The following is a 15,434-nucleotide window of genomic DNA, read 5'->3' on the forward strand; positions in this document are numbered from 1 at the left end:
GCTTGCTTGTATATCCTAAATAATATGAATATCTCACACCATGTAAAAACAGTTAAAAACTTGATCAATCTTAAATTGATCTATAAAAATTGGAAAAAAAAACAAATGTGCGTCAGATCAAGCTGCTTGTTTGTTTTAAAACTCAATTGTTAACAACATATTGCAAACATGAATCTTATGTTTTTATAATTATTTTTCTATTTTATTATTTTTTTCTTATTTTTTACTTTTTATTTTATTTTTCTCTTTTCATTAAATGGGATTTCTTACAATGTTAAGAGTCGACATCATTTCAAAGATTCTTTAATTAAGTCAACTAGTTTCTAATTTTAAAAGAAAGCTCATAATGTTTGGTTTTACAAATCTAATTAATAATCACCATGAAAATATTGAGAGCCACAACGGTCAACAGAAGAGTGCAACATTAGTAAAGAAGATAAAAAAAGGAATAAGAAAGGTTACAAATGAACAAACATTTCGTTCCACACAAATTATTAATAGCTCGTATAATAATTTACAAGAAAAAAAGAGAGAAAATGTTATTGTCAATATAGTCACTAAAATTAGTAATGGACTTTGAATTAATTATTTAGGTATTCAAGTACTAAAATTAGTTGACATATAAAATAAATTGTGATTCATTAGAAATGGAAAACATAAGATATATTTTTGCTATGAAATATGTATATATTTGAAATATATGTATTCATCTAAAAAAAGTATATTAAATGGTATGTTTTATAATTAAAAATAGTTTATTATATTTATCAGATGACAAATGATTTATATAACATATACATATGCTTGCTTGTATATCCAAAAATAATATGAATATTTTACACCATGTAAAAAAAGTTAAAAAAACTTGATCAATCATAAATTGATCAATAGAAATTGAAAAAAAAAAACAAATGTGCGTCAGATCAAGCGATTGTTTGTTTTAAAACTCAATTGTGAACATCATATTGCAAACATGAATATTTTGTTTTTATAATTATTATTTTTTTCTTATTTTTTTCTTTTTATTTTATTTTTTTGCTTTTTTTTCTTCTAGTGGATTTTTAAAAGAATGCTCAATCTCGGTCTTGAACTCCAATGACTCCTTCCAGTGATTCTGGTTTAGCTCTCTTGATTGCGATGGCTTCCTCAGAGGGAAGAACCCCCTTGTACATATGCTACTATCATAATGTCCTCCTTTGAAGACTTCAAATCTCCTCCATCTGTGTCAAATGCAATAAGAAAGTTAGTTAGTTCATAATTTCAGACTAGTGAGATTTTGTGTGTCCCATTTTATACATACCAGATAACAGAGGATACGTATTAGCTCGGAAAAAGTATGATCCGAATATTGGAGGAGGCTTGTAGTCCTGGTTGCTAAAAGCAAAAGTGACAAGAGCCAGTGTAGTCTGTGTGAAACCTTCTCTATACAATGGGAAAATGAGGATATCAACCATAAGTTGGTGATCACTGTGGTTCACTCTTACATTCCGGATCGCTACAGTCTCCACCAGATTATTTGAAGACTTCAGGAAAGTAGTCAAGCTCCACCGGAAAAGCAAGTAATTTGAAGTGTCTTTTCCTGCAGAGAAGAAATGTGAACTGAAGTATAGTGTTCCTGTGATAGGATATACACATCGACACTCTGGATTTGCTTCATTATGCTGTTTGTTTAAAATTAGGAAAAATATCCAAAAATATCAATCATAATTTTCTATTTAGTATTCAATATATGTTCGATAAGGAATAAAATCCAACATTTAAAAATCAAAAAATTACCCTAAAAGATTAAATAAATGAACAGAAGAAAAAATGAAAATAAAAGTGAACATTACATCACGTACATATCAAAATAGCAATTGTATATTAAAAACAATAGAAAGAAGCTGAAATATAAAAGGAAGTTGAAAACCTTATATGAGTCACCTTACATTTATGAAAATTTAAGAGTATATTTAAATTTAAGAGTGTAACTAGGTGGTTGTCCGTGAATTCATGGATACAAATAGTTTAAAAAATTGAGGTTGCTACTGATGAAGACTTCACTCCTATTAAGCAAGACACTAAGGAGGGAAAGCTCATATATTATCCGTAAGTTATATAGTTTCCTTCAGAAACATATCATTTGTGTTGTCTTCATCTACATTGCTAAGGCTTCTGCATCTTGGATATATCTAGGTACAACATAAACTGGAACTATGGGTTGCTTCCACAGACATGCAGAGCCGTGGCATCTTCGTCAGCACAATTAGCTGACATTGCATCTAGATCAGCAGAATTAGATGGTGTGTTAGCTGATGTGGCGTCTGAGATATGATTTGGCCAAAAAAGTAAACATTAGGTATGTTATTTAATTTTTTTGAAAGTTCTGGTATGTTTTAGTACGACCATATAAGTCGGGTAAGAATTGAACATATTGCGATATGTTGGACATGAAATCGTCGTTTCCCGCTTATCATTCAAAAAAAAGAGAGGAAACAATGCTTAGCTTACAATTCATTTGAAAAATTAACAAGAAGACCTTGACATATTGTTCAATATATAAACTCTAACTGGGCATCTTTGACTTGATGGGCTTTGAGGAAAGTAACCTTAGGAAATTATTTGATTATTTCAACTCTTGTAAAACATATTAACAACAAAACTAGATTTTAACCCGCGCTTTAAAAGCGCATAATTGTTTATTTTTTAAATATTTAATTTTGTAACAAAAAATTTGTACTTTAATTTTATATAATGTGTTTTGTAACATTATTTAATAGTTAATTTAAAAATACATTATTTAATAGTTGTTTTATATATTTTGGATGATCAATATCTAAAAATGTTAATTTGGTGTAAATAATAATTATTTTTTTTTGCAAAATTTAAATCAAACTCAAAGCTCATTTACTGAAAAGTTTAATATGAAAAAGAGAATTCAGCGTACTGGACTCAAATTGTATCCAGACTATGATAGATTTATTGAACCTAAGATATAGATTTTATTTACTTGTTTGAATATTTCTGGATTTTTTTTTAATGTAAACATTTTTGTAACCATATTTCGGAAAATTCTTATGTGCAAAATCAGCCACATTAATTGATATGGATTGTTGCCTAAAACTATTTTAAGGATTAAGCAATTGATTAAAGTATAAAAAGATGTCATAATTATAGGAAAGTATCCATTGTAGACGATTTTTTAAAAATAAAAAATGATTTACATTTATGAATGACATGCCATTGTAAATAACACAAATAATTAAGGGCAGAATTCTATCAAGAATTATGCTTCAGTTGTATAGATGTGAAACATAAAAAAGTATCAAACTAATAAAATAGATACATTATTTATTTTTTCATAATAAAGTTGCATAAAATTCAAGATTTGAAAAATGTATTAAATATTGCATCAATACAACAATAGAACAACTTGACTTGGCACATGGAATTAGCTCTTGATGCTAGCAAAACAAGCACCAAACCACTATGCCACCACATGAAAGCAATTTACTACTTCCTCCGTTCCTTAAAGATACATATTCTAGAGAAAAAAATTATTTCTAAAAAATTTATTTTTTACATTTTCAGTGCATGTTTTATTAACTAATTGCAAACTTCAAAAATCTTAATTGCACTAATTGATTTTTTATTGGCTTAAAATTGTGGAAATAAGATAAACACAAAAAATTATGCAAATTTAATTTGTTTTATTAAAATGTGTGAAAAAAACTAGAATATGGATCTTTTAGGAACATAAGGAGTACTAGATTTTGACCCGCGCAGGCGCGCGGGTGTATATTTTGAAAAATATGTTAATATTTGTTTTTCATGTAATTATTAGGATTTGGAAAAATGAATCAGAGGAACATAACCGATACCGATCCAAAAATATAGTACCAAACCCGAACATAAATTGATTAAATATTCTAATTATTCAAAATTTTGTTATTTAGAGAACCGAATCTGATCCGAACCGAAGTATTTGGGTATCCGAATTTATCTAAAAATAGATTTATATACTTATATATATTAATTATTTTTAGATTTAACGTATATAAAACATCAAAAATGATACTTTTAAATTGGTTTAAATACTTGAAAATATATATAGATAGTCAAAAGTAAATATCTGAAATAGTTAAAGTATACTCAAATCACAAAAAATACTTAAAATAATTATTGATTCCGTATCCAAAATTTTAAATCAAGCCAATTGATATGTTAAGCTTAAGTATTATGACATATGTTATTCAAATTTATACGTAATATATTATTTTATTTATACATTTTGAGAAATTTAAAATATATAATGATTTAAGACTTTAAAAATAAATTAGTTATCCAAACCCAAACCAACCCCGCAAAGATCCAAATCGAACTCAAACCAAAATTTAGAAACATTCTAATAAGGCTGAAATCTTTGACCCCGAAAACCCGAAATACAAACCGATCAGAACCAAGCCCGTATGGGTACCCAAAAGCCCATCCCTAGTCATTATTATATATCGTATTTTATCATCATATAATTAATCGTATTTTATATGTACCATCCTATAAGTAATCATATAATTAATAGTATTTTATACATACCATCATATAAATAATTACATATATTATATTTTTAAAACTTAATATGAAATATAAAAACCATAATTTGAGTTGGTATTTCAAATTGGGCTTTGTATTATATTTTTCTTATATATATTGACAATATTTTTTATAATGGTTATTGAAAAATAGTTTAGTAAAAATTCATTTTTGAATATATGTATATTTTTGAATCAATTTTTGATATAAATCAAATTTGAATTATTATTTTGATTTGAAATATGTATATAAAGTTTAAATTTTGTTTTATGGTTAGTTTATAAAAAAAAAATTAGGCAATTAGATTGACCCATTTTGGTATATTTTAAAAGTGGCCTAGATAACTTTCAATTTTTTTAAAAACATAAGCCCATTACTTTTTTTATTAATACTACTATCTTTGTTTTCAAACAAAAATATTTTTTTTTCTAAAGACTGCAATCCATGTTTCCAAACACTCCAAATTTTTTAATAGTCCTATTCAAGTCTCTAAACACTCTAATTTTGTACTTGAGTTTTAATAAGATAGATATGTTTTCTTTGAGACATAATTTTCTCTTGCAGGAGATAGATATGACAAAATTCCAAATTTTAAACTGTTAACAAAAACAATAATAAATTAATATTTTCTTCTAATATTTAACTAAACTTAAAGGAGATATTTTATGACAACCACAAAAACAAAAGATACCAAAACAAGGAATATACCAGATGAAGGTACCTAGCAAAAGCATATCCCCCCAGAGACTTGGATCGATCGACAAAACCTCTTTTGCTTCAGTCACTGTCGCATTTTCAAGCCAAAATATATTAGTTTATATAGGTGATACATAGTACTAAAAAATAATATGCAATTCAATGGAGTATGGTAAACGTTTGTCAATCATCTATGTAATTAACTACATATAATCAAAACTTAACATCTTTTACACAAACCATGAACTTGTTCCAGCTTCTTTCACTATCAGTTTTGGCATTTTTCAAGCTAAACATATCATTAATTTAGTTAAGATATTTTAATTAACGCGAGTGTGTATTTACTATTTACCTTGAAAATATATACACATTATGCATTAAACCGTTCGATAAAAACATTAAATCAAGATATAAACATTTACAAAATGTTTGAGAAATATATGCATGCATGCAACTTAATAGAATATGGTCAAAATTTATTAATCATCTTAACTAATCAAAATTTAACATCTTTTAACAAACCACGAATCTGTTCCAAGGTAACGAACAAGATCATCGTGAACGGTCCTTGCCTCGTCACCGTGGGAACAAGCCCCTTATACAAAGCCATCGGTCCTTCCTCCGCCACGGTCTTCACCGCACAATCCAACGGTCCACCGTAACTCTCCGCTTCCGCATTCATCATCCTCGTCTTCACAACGTCTATCGGATTCGACGCCACCGCCGCAACAATCCCCGCGGCGAAACTCGCCGCGGCGTGCGTTCCGATTCCTCCCGGCGTTCCACGGCCTCCGGCGATCATAATTTCTTTCACGTGGTCGTACGTGGCGAGCTGAGAAGCCGTCACGATCATGGCTCGGTTCACGGTTAGCCACGAGCCACGCCATAAGCTCGAGACGCCTTCGTGCCTCACGATCCGCTCGATGGCATCCACGACGCTCTTGTAGTTTCGGCGGCGGCTTAATGGTAAACGTCCGTCAGCTTGCATTCTCACCATTGCCACGTCAGCGGGGTTCCCGACGGCGGATCCGACGGCTCCAGCGATGAGTCCAGCTGCGATCTTTGTAACCAATGGGAAGTTACCTGTAATTAGAAGATGTCTGATTAATTATGTTGAGAACCAACCCAAATTAGAATGTTTAAACAGAACCGGAAATATGTTACTAAACCGATTGGTTTTATCTTATAATCACAATAGAATTTGCCGAAATGGAACTAAAGTTTAGCAAAACCATAATTTAAAAAAAAACTAGTTGATCAACTATATGTAATTAAATAAAAATGTAACCAATCCTATTTATTGAAAGTAAAAAAAGATTAAATCATTAACACAAAACCGGAAAGAACCAATAAAAATAGAATAAAAACCAAACCAGAAACTATAATTATACACCATAATGTCTGCCGTATCATATTTTAGCATTGATATTTAAGAATATATTTTCCGTTTAATGTATAATCACAATTTATACTAATAAAATTTATTATCATTACCGGTGAGTCGATCCGTCCACTTCCGTTTAAGAAAGTCATAAATACCCATACGAGTGGCGGAGTAAAGCATCTGACGGAGGACAGTAGCGGAGACGCCAGAGAAGAGGGCGGCGGGTCCTTCGGTTTTGACAATGTGGGCCCCAACGGCGAATGGGGTCATGCTAGAGCGCGTAGAGGAAGACGGTGCGGGAGTGGATGAAGGTAACAAGGAGATGCTGCCGATGAGAGCGTCAAGAGCAAAAACAGGTCTGTACGGTTTAACGGGAAGATTAAGATCGAGATTATGGTTAGTGTTTTGGTCGAGAGAGAAAGAGTGCTCTCCTTGGAGCTGCATACGGACTTTGATGAGGTCTAATGGGTGAGTCAAAGCTCCGGCGATGATTGCGGCGATGCCACCTTCAAGAAATGGTTTGAATCCCATTGATGATAATCGGAGGGTTTGATGATGAGGAGATGTGTTATGGTCAATGAGTGTATGAAAAGATGGAGAAGAGTTTGAGATAGATTGGATCTTTTGTAAGAAAAAAAAATGGAGAAGAGAAAATGAATTTGGACAAGTTGGAAGTGAAAGAAGACAAGAGACATAGGTAAGAAAGAAAATAATGCAGCGAGATGTGTTTGTGTACTAGTCCTGCATTACGGGCTCCAGCTTTAATTAGCACAAGGTCTATCTTCTTGTCTTCATGCACACCTTTCTCATTAGAGAAAATAATTTAATTGGCATGTTATCAAATTTCTTACGTAGAGATTTACCAATAATGTTGTTTTAGGACAAATGATTGACTAGTAGTTATATAATTTTTGTACATCAAAGAGACATGCAACTTGTATGATACAAGTTACGAGAGATAATTAGTACATAGTACATGAATATATTCTAGAAGAGCTAGAGACCATATACATGAAATGAAACTCTAGTTCATAACTATGGATTCTATAGATGATCTTTCTTGACTTTAATTAGATACAAGCCAAACTATTATTACATATATACTTTATATTATCATCATAATATATCATGCAAGAGCATTCACTATATTAGATGCTCTTTTAACGTTCTTCGACCATTCATCTATGGATTCTTGTTCGAAGCACTCAAATTTTCCTCAGAAACACTCGTGCCTTTCACATTAACCTCTTCAGCCGTTGAAGTAGATTTTGTCTTTTCAGTCTCCAGAGAACCGCCGCCAGCACCGGGAAATGGAAAGCTTGGGATCCATGACGGAAATTCAAATTTAGGCTCTTCTGGCTCCTCAGGAACCTCCGGCTCTTCTGGCTCCTCAGGAACCTCAGGCTCTTCTGGCTCCTCAGGAACCTCGGGCTCTTCTGGAACCTCCGGCTCCTCCGGCAAGGGCAACTCAGGCTCATCTGGAATCTCCGGCTCCTCAAGCTTTTTATATTGTGGAACCTTTGTGATCTCTTCTTGCACCAGAGAGTGACCTACTCTAGTAGCAAAACTATGCGTAGCAAACAAAAAGAACGACGAGACAAAGACAAGGAAAAAGATGGAAGACAGGACAATGTGATGGCGAAGGCTAATCATCTTTTGTTGTGATATGTTTTTCTTTCTTGAACAGATTATGTTTTGGTATTGTGTATAAGAATGGGTTCTTAAATAATACTGAGTTGTGTGATAATGTAGATTTCACAAGAGTCAAAAGATTTGGTGAGAAGAACTCTTTGTACGGTTGTGAATAATGTGATGTTAGTCTCCAACAAACTCATCTATATTTCATTTTTTTTTTACTTTTTTAAATGCATAACCCCTTTTAAGTTTAGTTGGGAAATTATTAGGTATTCAAGTTGTAAACATTAGACATTACAAGATAGCTCGTATGTGCAATATGAAGTAATAAACAGAGCATAATATAGATATTCAGAAAAACGCTCTCTATTATTTAAACGCATGAAGATGTTTTTAGACCAAATCTAAAGTAGAGCAAAGAAACAAAAGACATAACATAGTAAAGAAAAAAAAAACCAGAGCAAAGAAGCAAAACACATAACATAGTAAAGAAAAAAAAAACCAACGAAAGTTCTTATTTTAGAGAATAACACAGACTAGAGTAGATTCTTCACTTGAGAGGGATAAACCTGGAGGAGTTAGTGGCACCAACACCAGGCCTACCGTGCTTAACAGGCTTATATGAGATTGAAAACTCAGCCAAGTAATGACCAATCATCTCTGGTTTGATCTCAACTTGGTTAAATGTCTTTCCATTGTACACACCAATGACACTTCCAATCATTTCCGGCACGATGATCATGTTCCTTAGGTGGGTTCTCACTGCGTCTGGCTTCTCACCAGCTGGTGCATCCCTTTTCTGCTCAAGAGTCATTATCTTTAATTAGTGTTTAAAACCATTTGGTTGCAAAGAGAAAACACAAAAATGTATAGAGAAGAAGCATGAAGATATCATTATATGGAGATATAAGTTACATACCGCTTTGCGCAATTTTTTGATCAAAGCCATAGGCTTCCTCGTCAACCCTCTAGAGAACCTATAAAGAGAGATTCACAAACACACAAACAACGTTTAATATCATAACCAAGAGACACGATCTTACAAACTAGAGACCAAAGCAATTCTTGTTAAGACCTTCTGCGAATACGAGAACTGAAGAGCTTGACAAGATCATCGGTAGACATGTCGAGAAGAGCATCGAGATCGACTCCTTTGTAGGAGAACTTCTTGAACGTTCTCTTTTTCACGATCCCAGCCGCAGGAACTGCATCCGCCTACGGATCACATGGCTAGAGATTACAATTCTAATCATGAGAATATGATAGAGAGAGACAGAGATCTAAGAACTAACCATTGTTCGAATTTTTCAAACCCTACAAATCGAGAAAGCCTCAAAACAGTGTCTGCGCAAGCTACAAACAACTTAACTTAGGCAGCAATTATATACCTTGGGAAAACCCTAGAATCATTTCCATGTAAACAAAATATTCGTTTTAATTAAACCAAAAAAAAATATTCCTTTTAATTTATCAGGGCCTTTTTCGGAAAATAAGGCCTAGAAAAATAAAAATAAAAACCAAAACTAGCCAAGTCAAAAATATAAATGAGGAAAACTAGCTAGATCATAACAGTATTATCTTAGAACAGATTATCAACGACAGATTATTGACCGAGCAACATTACCTTAGAACATTTACCAAGTTCCACAAGTGGGTTCTCATTGGTTCTCATCAGTTGGTCTCTCTTTTCTTGTTATGTAAGCAAGAGAAAAGTGGTAATCCTGGGTGTTGCACGGCATATGACGAACACGCAACTTCTCAAGCATTTCTATGTTAACTTCATTTGGAAGCACACAGATACAAGAAGAGGAAACACATAGCTCAGAAAGAAGAATCAGAACTGAGAAAGAACAATTGATTGTTCAAACATTCGTAAGGCAAAGAAATATGTCATCAAAAAACAACACAATCCATTAAATAAAAGTATATCAAATACAAAGAAATTTGCATGTATGATAACATACAAAGAGACAAACAGAATACAAGTATACATGTATCAAAAAAGAAAAAGAAGTATGGCTACTAAAGAAAGGATGATGAGATATACAGACACAAGTGTATATCTCTGCAAATAGACAAACAAGACAAGTGTGATGTAGTAGTTTAAGATCGTAGAGTGAGCCTGGTTCTAATAGGCTTAGTGAGTTCCAGGAACCTTTGGGAGTTCCGGCAACTTGGGAACTTCAGGCATCTTTGGTAGCTCTGGTTTTGGAATCTCTGGCAACTTAGGAGCCTCAGGCTTTGGAATCTCCGGCATCTTTGGTAACTCCGGCATCTTTGGCAACTCAGGCTTTGGAATCTCTGGCATTTTTGGTAACTCTGGCTTCTGAATCTCTGGCAATTTAGGAGCCTCAGGCTTTTGAACCTCTGGAATCTTTGGTAACTCAGGCTTAGGAACCTCCGGCATCTTTGGTAGCTCAGGCTTCTGAATCTCCGGCACCTTTGGTAGCTCCGGTTTTTGAATCTCTGGCACCTTTGGTAGCTCCGGCTTTGGAATCTCTGGCACCTTTGGCAGCTCGGGCTTTGGGATCTCCGGCACCTTTGGTAGCTCAGGCTTTGGAACCTCCGGCAACTTAGGAGCCTCAGGCTTTGGAGTCTCCATCAACTTAGGCATCTCAGGCTTAGGAACCTCTGGCATCTTTGGCAATTCGGGTTTTGGAATCTCCGGGAACTTAGGCAACTCAGGCTTGGGAACCTCTGGCATTTTTGGTAACTCAGGCTTTGGGAACTCAGGTAACTTGGGCATCTCTGGTTTAGGGAGCTCAGGCAACTTGGGAACTTCAAACTTGGGTAGCTCCGGGTGAGGTAGTTCAGGCAACTTTGGTATCTCCGGTTTAGGAGCCTCCTCCACTAACCGGCGAGCTCCGACTGAAACCGTACCAGCCAGCAATGCGACAAGACATATGATCAGAATTGGTGATGAGAGGAGAAGAGCAAAGAGACTCTTCTTCATCGGTGCCATCCTTGCTTGCGTGAGAAGTTAACCTTTTCTTTGTATGCTTCTTTTGCTTTGTGGTGTGTTTGTTTGTTTGTTGTTGGTTTGTGATGATATTTTATCTTTGATTTGAATGGCTATTTAAAGGTGTTTTGAGGGAGAATATAGATGGACTTTGGTGGGAAAAATCTGTAGAGACTTTTTAAAATAATAAAATTCGTTTAACCTCTCCATCTGTATATCTACATGTCATTTTCAGTCTAGTTGAATTTTAGGTTTTGGTGTTTACGTGTTCACTGTTTTTATTACACGTACATCATAGAAAAGGCTCAAAATTTGTAAACTGGAAGAACAATTTTTTTGAAAATAGTCGTCTAACTATACAAATTTTATCTAAAATGTAATAAATAAATAAAAATCAAGATCTAGATTTGATCAATTCTATGTACCTTAAAAAGCTCTAGTCAGTTGTTGTTAATTCTGATGAATCAAAACTAGGTTCAAGATGAAATTTTAGGCACATAAACTTGGTAAATTATTTTGCAAGCATAAAAACACAGTTTTTAGAAGAAAAATAAACAAATAATGTTTAGGTTTTGGCCGGTAATCTACACAACGACTTAGATCCTTTGACATTTTGTGTAGGTTATATATTATTTGTCATCAAACTCATAGGAGTACAATGTGTTAAATATTGATCTTCATACAAATTTACCAAAGAAAAGTTACATAACTGTAATCAGGACATATTTTTTTGCCAACATGTTCGTCTAAATATAGTAAACTTTTGTGCCTTTAACAGTTTTATACATAGAAACCGAATACTTTTACCTATCAATACGGTTTTCATAATAATCAACGTGAAAATTTCTCAAATGGGGTTAAACGGTAAGATCGGAGCTGGTGGTAAGACTGGTTTAACAGCCACACATCATCCTCTATTTCTTTCTTACCACACACCTTTTTCTTAATCAGAATCTATAATCTATTAGAGATCGGAGAAGACTTAACGATCAAGAATAGAGATAGATATCGATTACAACAATGGATGAAGAATATGATGTGATTGTTCTTGGGACTGGTCTCAAGGAGTGTATCCTTAGTGGTCTCCTCTCTGTCGATGGCCTCAAGGTTTTATCCTTCACAATTGAGCTTGTTTTTGTGCTTTTCATTCATACAAATCTTAAATTTTACGCTTAGTTCTTGCTTTTGTTTTATATAGTTATGAATGTGATGTCTGATCAACATTTACATCAATTAGCGGTGAAAAGTAATGATCTCCAATGATATATAACTTTTTGACCTTTAAAATGTGTTATTTTGGATAAATAAATTATCTTTCAAATATGTGAAATCAATGAATAATTTTTTTTCTTTGTTAGGTACTGCATATGGATAGAAACGACTACTATGGAGGAGAATCAAGCTCTCTTAACCTCACTCAGCTATGGAAACGTTTCAGGGGAAGTGACACCCCTCAAGAAAATCTTGGAGCAATTAGAGAATACAATGTCGATATGATCCCAAAGGTACTTTATATAGAAATTTATACGTGAATATCAGAATATGCACATATAATGTGGATCGATTAATGGAGATTATGGTTTCTTGATCTGCAGTTCATAATGGCTAATGGAACCCTTGTTCAAACCCTAATTCACACGAATGTCACCAAGTACCTTAACTTCAAAGCCGTTGATGGTAGCTTCGTCTACAAGAAGGGCAAGGTAGTAACCAAGTATGTTTTACCTTTTAAAAAACAAGTTAATTACTCAGAGATTTTTAAAAAAAAATCAGATCTATAAAGTCCCAGCCACTGACGTGGAAGCCCTAAAGTCGCCATTGATGGGTCTATTCGAGAAACGACGTGCAAGAAAGTTCTTTATCTATGTGCAAGACTACGATGAGAAGGATCCTAAGTCTCACGAAGGACTTGACCTCAGCAAAGTCACTGCTAGAGAGATCATCTCGTACGTAAAACATATGTTTCTTTCATCTCAAGTCATTTCATCATAGTTTCTTGCGTTACAAGCTTTGCGCCTCTATTTGTTTTTTAAAATAGAAAGTATGGACTAGAAGATGATACCATTGACTTCATCGGCCATGCCTTAGCACTTCACAATGACGATGACTACTTGGATCAACCCGCCATTGATTTTGTTATGAGAATCAAGGTAAAGTGTTTTTTACATTCTTCCTCAACAAGGGAATGTATTGATTTCAGGGTCTGTTTTATCATGTACAATTGGAGCGGCCAACATAGTCCGAATTATAGAAAAAATTCTCAAACAAAAATAGATGTATAAATTAGGGTAAAACTTTAAATTTTTATTTTACTTCTAAACTATGGCATATACTTTCCAAAGAAAGTTAAACATATATAGATGAAACTATTAACTTTCAAAATTATATCATTATTTCCTTAAAGATACCGATAATATATATTTTTGAATATGGCTATAAATAATTTGAGAAGGCACTTGTATCTAATCTCAACGTCATTTGTTGCTTTGTTATGTGGTGAAGCTCTACGCGGAATCTTTGGCACGATTCCAAGGAGGATCTCCTTACATCTACCCATTGTATGGTCTAGGAGAGTTGCCACAGGTTAGTGTTCACTTCTTTGTTTCCTCTTATGTTGTTACTCTATTCTCTATCTCAAATCTTCGTTTCTGTTCTCAGGCTTTTGCACGTTTGAGTGCTGTTTATGGTGGAACTTACATGCTAAACAAGCCTGAATGCAAGGTTACATACGATCCATGTACTGTTCTTAAAAACAGCTAGAAATTCATGAATCTCTAACATTTTCCCTAACAGGTTGAGTTTGATAGCTCCGGAAAAGCTATTGGTGTCACTTCCGCCGGAGAAACTGCTAAATGCAAGAAAGTTGTCTGTGATCCTTCTTACTTGTCTGACAAGGTAACCGTAAACCCATTTCATCTACAAAAGGTTACTTCTTTACGTGTCTAAAACGGTTTTCTTGTATTATAGGTTAAGAAAGTTGGGAAGGTGGCTCGAGCGGTGTGTATAATGAGCCATCCTATTCCAGACACCAATGACGCTCACTCGGTCCAAATCATTCTTCCTCAAAAGCAACTCGGTCGCAAATCAGACATGTAAAAGATCATTAGAACACATTGAACTATAGAAACATGAGGATGAATCTCTGAGATTTTGATTTTGTAGGTACTTGTTCTGTTGCTCATACGCTCACAATGTGGCACCAAAGGGAAAATACATAGCTTTTGTGTCTGCAGAAGCTGAAACTGACAATCCAGAGGAAGAACTTAAACCTGGAATCGAATTGCTTGGGCCTACTGATGAGATCTTCTACCATTCTTATGACACATACGTTCCCACCAATCAACAAGAAGAAGATAACTGCTTCATCTCTGGCGTAAGTGAACATCATAATACATCATATCTTCCAAGTAATTTTTGTGTCTTACATGTCTTGTTTTCTTTATTATCAGAGTTATGATGCAACAACACATTTCGAGAGTACAGTTTCGGATGTACTAGAGATGTACACCAAGATCACTGGAAAGGTAATAATAAACTCATCACAATGTTTCTTGTTTCACAAGTAGACGCCACATTTTGGAATACTGAGTCTTTTTTGTTTCTTCTTCTGCAGACTCTTGATTTGTCTGTGGACTTGAGTGCTGCAAGTGCTGCTGCAGAAAACTGATAACTTTCTTTTGTTAAATCACCGAGAGTTTTTAAATCGCAAGTGACTCTTTTTCTCTTTATGCTGATACAGTTTAAAGTAACATAAGTCTACCGTTTTGCTCATCTTACCTATAAACACTGGGTGGTTTTGCTTTAATTTGTGTTGTTTATGCTTTAATACCTTTCCTTGTTGACATTCTTAAATTTTGAAGAAAAAAACAAAAAATTAATTATTAATATATGGAACAAATATGAGAAATGTAACTACATATGCACTTTTACAATACTAAATTTATGCATCAAATTAAAATCTCTTTTTTTTATCACGATGCATCAAATTAAAATCAATAATTTAATATTTCCAACTGGACACCTAGTTACTGCATGTTCATGCCTTGAATGGCAACACTAAACAATTAGTAGACTGTAAAATACCAAAAAAATATCGTTTCTTCTGATTCTTTACCCAAATGGCCTAATTTATAAGTTTTAGTACACCATGCCCTGATCATAATTTAACCAAAACGAGCAGTTTTATACATA

The 15,434-nt window shown here is 33.7% G+C and overlaps 5 protein-coding genes across 5 annotated transcripts; 1 reads left to right on the forward strand and 4 right to left on the reverse strand.

The window, feature by feature from the left end:
* Window positions 1-5,593: 5,593 nt before the first annotated feature.
* On the reverse strand, window positions 5,594-7,396 carry LOC106443084 (mitochondrial uncoupling protein 6). The gene is made up of 2 exons (XM_048769224.1): window positions 6,760-7,396; window positions 5,594-6,348 (listed from the first exon to the last, which is right to left on the reverse strand). The coding sequence occupies exons 1-2, from the start codon at window positions 7,178-7,180 to the stop codon at window positions 5,762-5,764; spliced, it is 1,008 nt and encodes a 335-aa protein (XP_048625181.1). The 5' UTR covers window positions 7,181-7,396; the 3' UTR covers window positions 5,594-5,761.
* A 132-nt stretch (window positions 7,397-7,528) lies between these two features.
* Window positions 7,529-8,492, reverse strand: LOC106384936 (protein PELPK2-like). Its single transcript, XM_013824860.3, has one exon. It carries the CDS (start codon window positions 8,300-8,302, stop codon window positions 7,832-7,834), a length of 471 nt encoding a protein of 156 aa, XP_013680314.2. The 5' UTR covers window positions 8,303-8,492; the 3' UTR covers window positions 7,529-7,831.
* A 141-nt stretch (window positions 8,493-8,633) lies between these two features.
* On the reverse strand, window positions 8,634-9,714 carry LOC106430631 (40S ribosomal protein S15-3-like). The gene is made up of 4 exons (XM_013871412.3): window positions 9,577-9,714; window positions 9,360-9,499; window positions 9,204-9,261; window positions 8,634-9,083 (listed from the first exon to the last, which is right to left on the reverse strand). Exons 1-4 carry the CDS (start codon window positions 9,577-9,579, stop codon window positions 8,835-8,837), a joined length of 450 nt encoding a protein of 149 aa, XP_013726866.1. The 5' UTR covers window positions 9,580-9,714; the 3' UTR covers window positions 8,634-8,834.
* A 458-nt stretch (window positions 9,715-10,172) lies between these two features.
* LOC106384935 (protein PELPK1-like) lies at window positions 10,173-11,343 on the reverse strand. Its single transcript, XM_013824859.3, has one exon. The coding sequence runs from the start codon at window positions 11,244-11,246 to the stop codon at window positions 10,422-10,424; it is 825 nt and encodes a 274-aa protein (XP_013680313.2). The 5' UTR covers window positions 11,247-11,343; the 3' UTR covers window positions 10,173-10,421.
* An 865-nt stretch (window positions 11,344-12,208) lies between these two features.
* On the forward strand, window positions 12,209-15,109 carry LOC106443083 (guanosine nucleotide diphosphate dissociation inhibitor At5g09550). The gene is made up of 12 exons (XM_013884686.3): window positions 12,209-12,350; window positions 12,602-12,748; window positions 12,839-12,946; window positions 13,017-13,189; window positions 13,282-13,393; window positions 13,746-13,826; window positions 13,902-13,964; window positions 14,037-14,138; window positions 14,211-14,335; window positions 14,406-14,616; window positions 14,693-14,767; window positions 14,857-15,109. Exons 1-12 carry the CDS (start codon window positions 12,264-12,266, stop codon window positions 14,908-14,910), a joined length of 1,338 nt encoding a protein of 445 aa, XP_013740140.2. The 5' UTR covers window positions 12,209-12,263; the 3' UTR covers window positions 14,911-15,109.
* The last annotated feature ends 325 nt before the right edge of the window (window positions 15,110-15,434 follow it).

This window comes from Brassica napus, chromosome A3 (genome assembly GCF_020379485.1).
Source record: "Brassica napus cultivar Da-Ae chromosome A3, Da-Ae, whole genome shotgun sequence".
NCBI lineage: Eukaryota > Viridiplantae > Streptophyta > Magnoliopsida > Brassicales > Brassicaceae > Brassica > Brassica napus.

Bases quoted from the DNA above. Each gene is read 5' to 3' on its own strand.
- LOC106443084 (XM_048769224.1), bottom strand. From the start codon at position 7,180: ATGGGATTCAAACCATTTCTTGAAGGTGGCATCGCCGCAATCATCGCC. The intron at 6,349-6,759 runs GTAATGATAATA...TTCTAATTACAG, and splicing joins GTGGACGGATCGACTCACCG to GTAACTTCCCATTGGTTACA.
- LOC106384936 (XM_013824860.3), bottom strand. From the start codon at position 8,302: ATGATTAGCCTTCGCCATCACATTGTCCTGTCTTCCATCTTTTTCCTT.
- LOC106443083 (XM_013884686.3), top strand. From the start codon at position 12,264: ATGGATGAAGAATATGATGTGATTGTTCTTGGGACTGGTCTCAAGGAG. The intron at 12,947-13,016 runs GTAGTAACCAAG...AAAAAAAATCAG, and splicing joins TCGTCTACAAGAAGGGCAAG to ATCTATAAAGTCCCAGCCAC. The intron at 13,965-14,036 runs GTTACATACGAT...TTTCCCTAACAG, and splicing joins TAAACAAGCCTGAATGCAAG to GTTGAGTTTGATAGCTCCGG.
- LOC106384935 (XM_013824859.3), bottom strand. From the start codon at position 11,246: ATGGCACCGATGAAGAAGAGTCTCTTTGCTCTTCTCCTCTCATCACCA.
- LOC106430631 (XM_013871412.3), bottom strand. The intron at 9,262-9,359 runs GTCTTAACAAGA...CTCTCTTTATAG, and splicing joins AGTTCTCGTATTCGCAGAAG to GTTCTCTAGAGGGTTGACGA. The intron at 9,084-9,203 runs GTATGTAACTTA...ACTCTTGAGCAG, and splicing joins TCAAAAAATTGCGCAAAGCG to AAAAGGGATGCACCAGCTGG.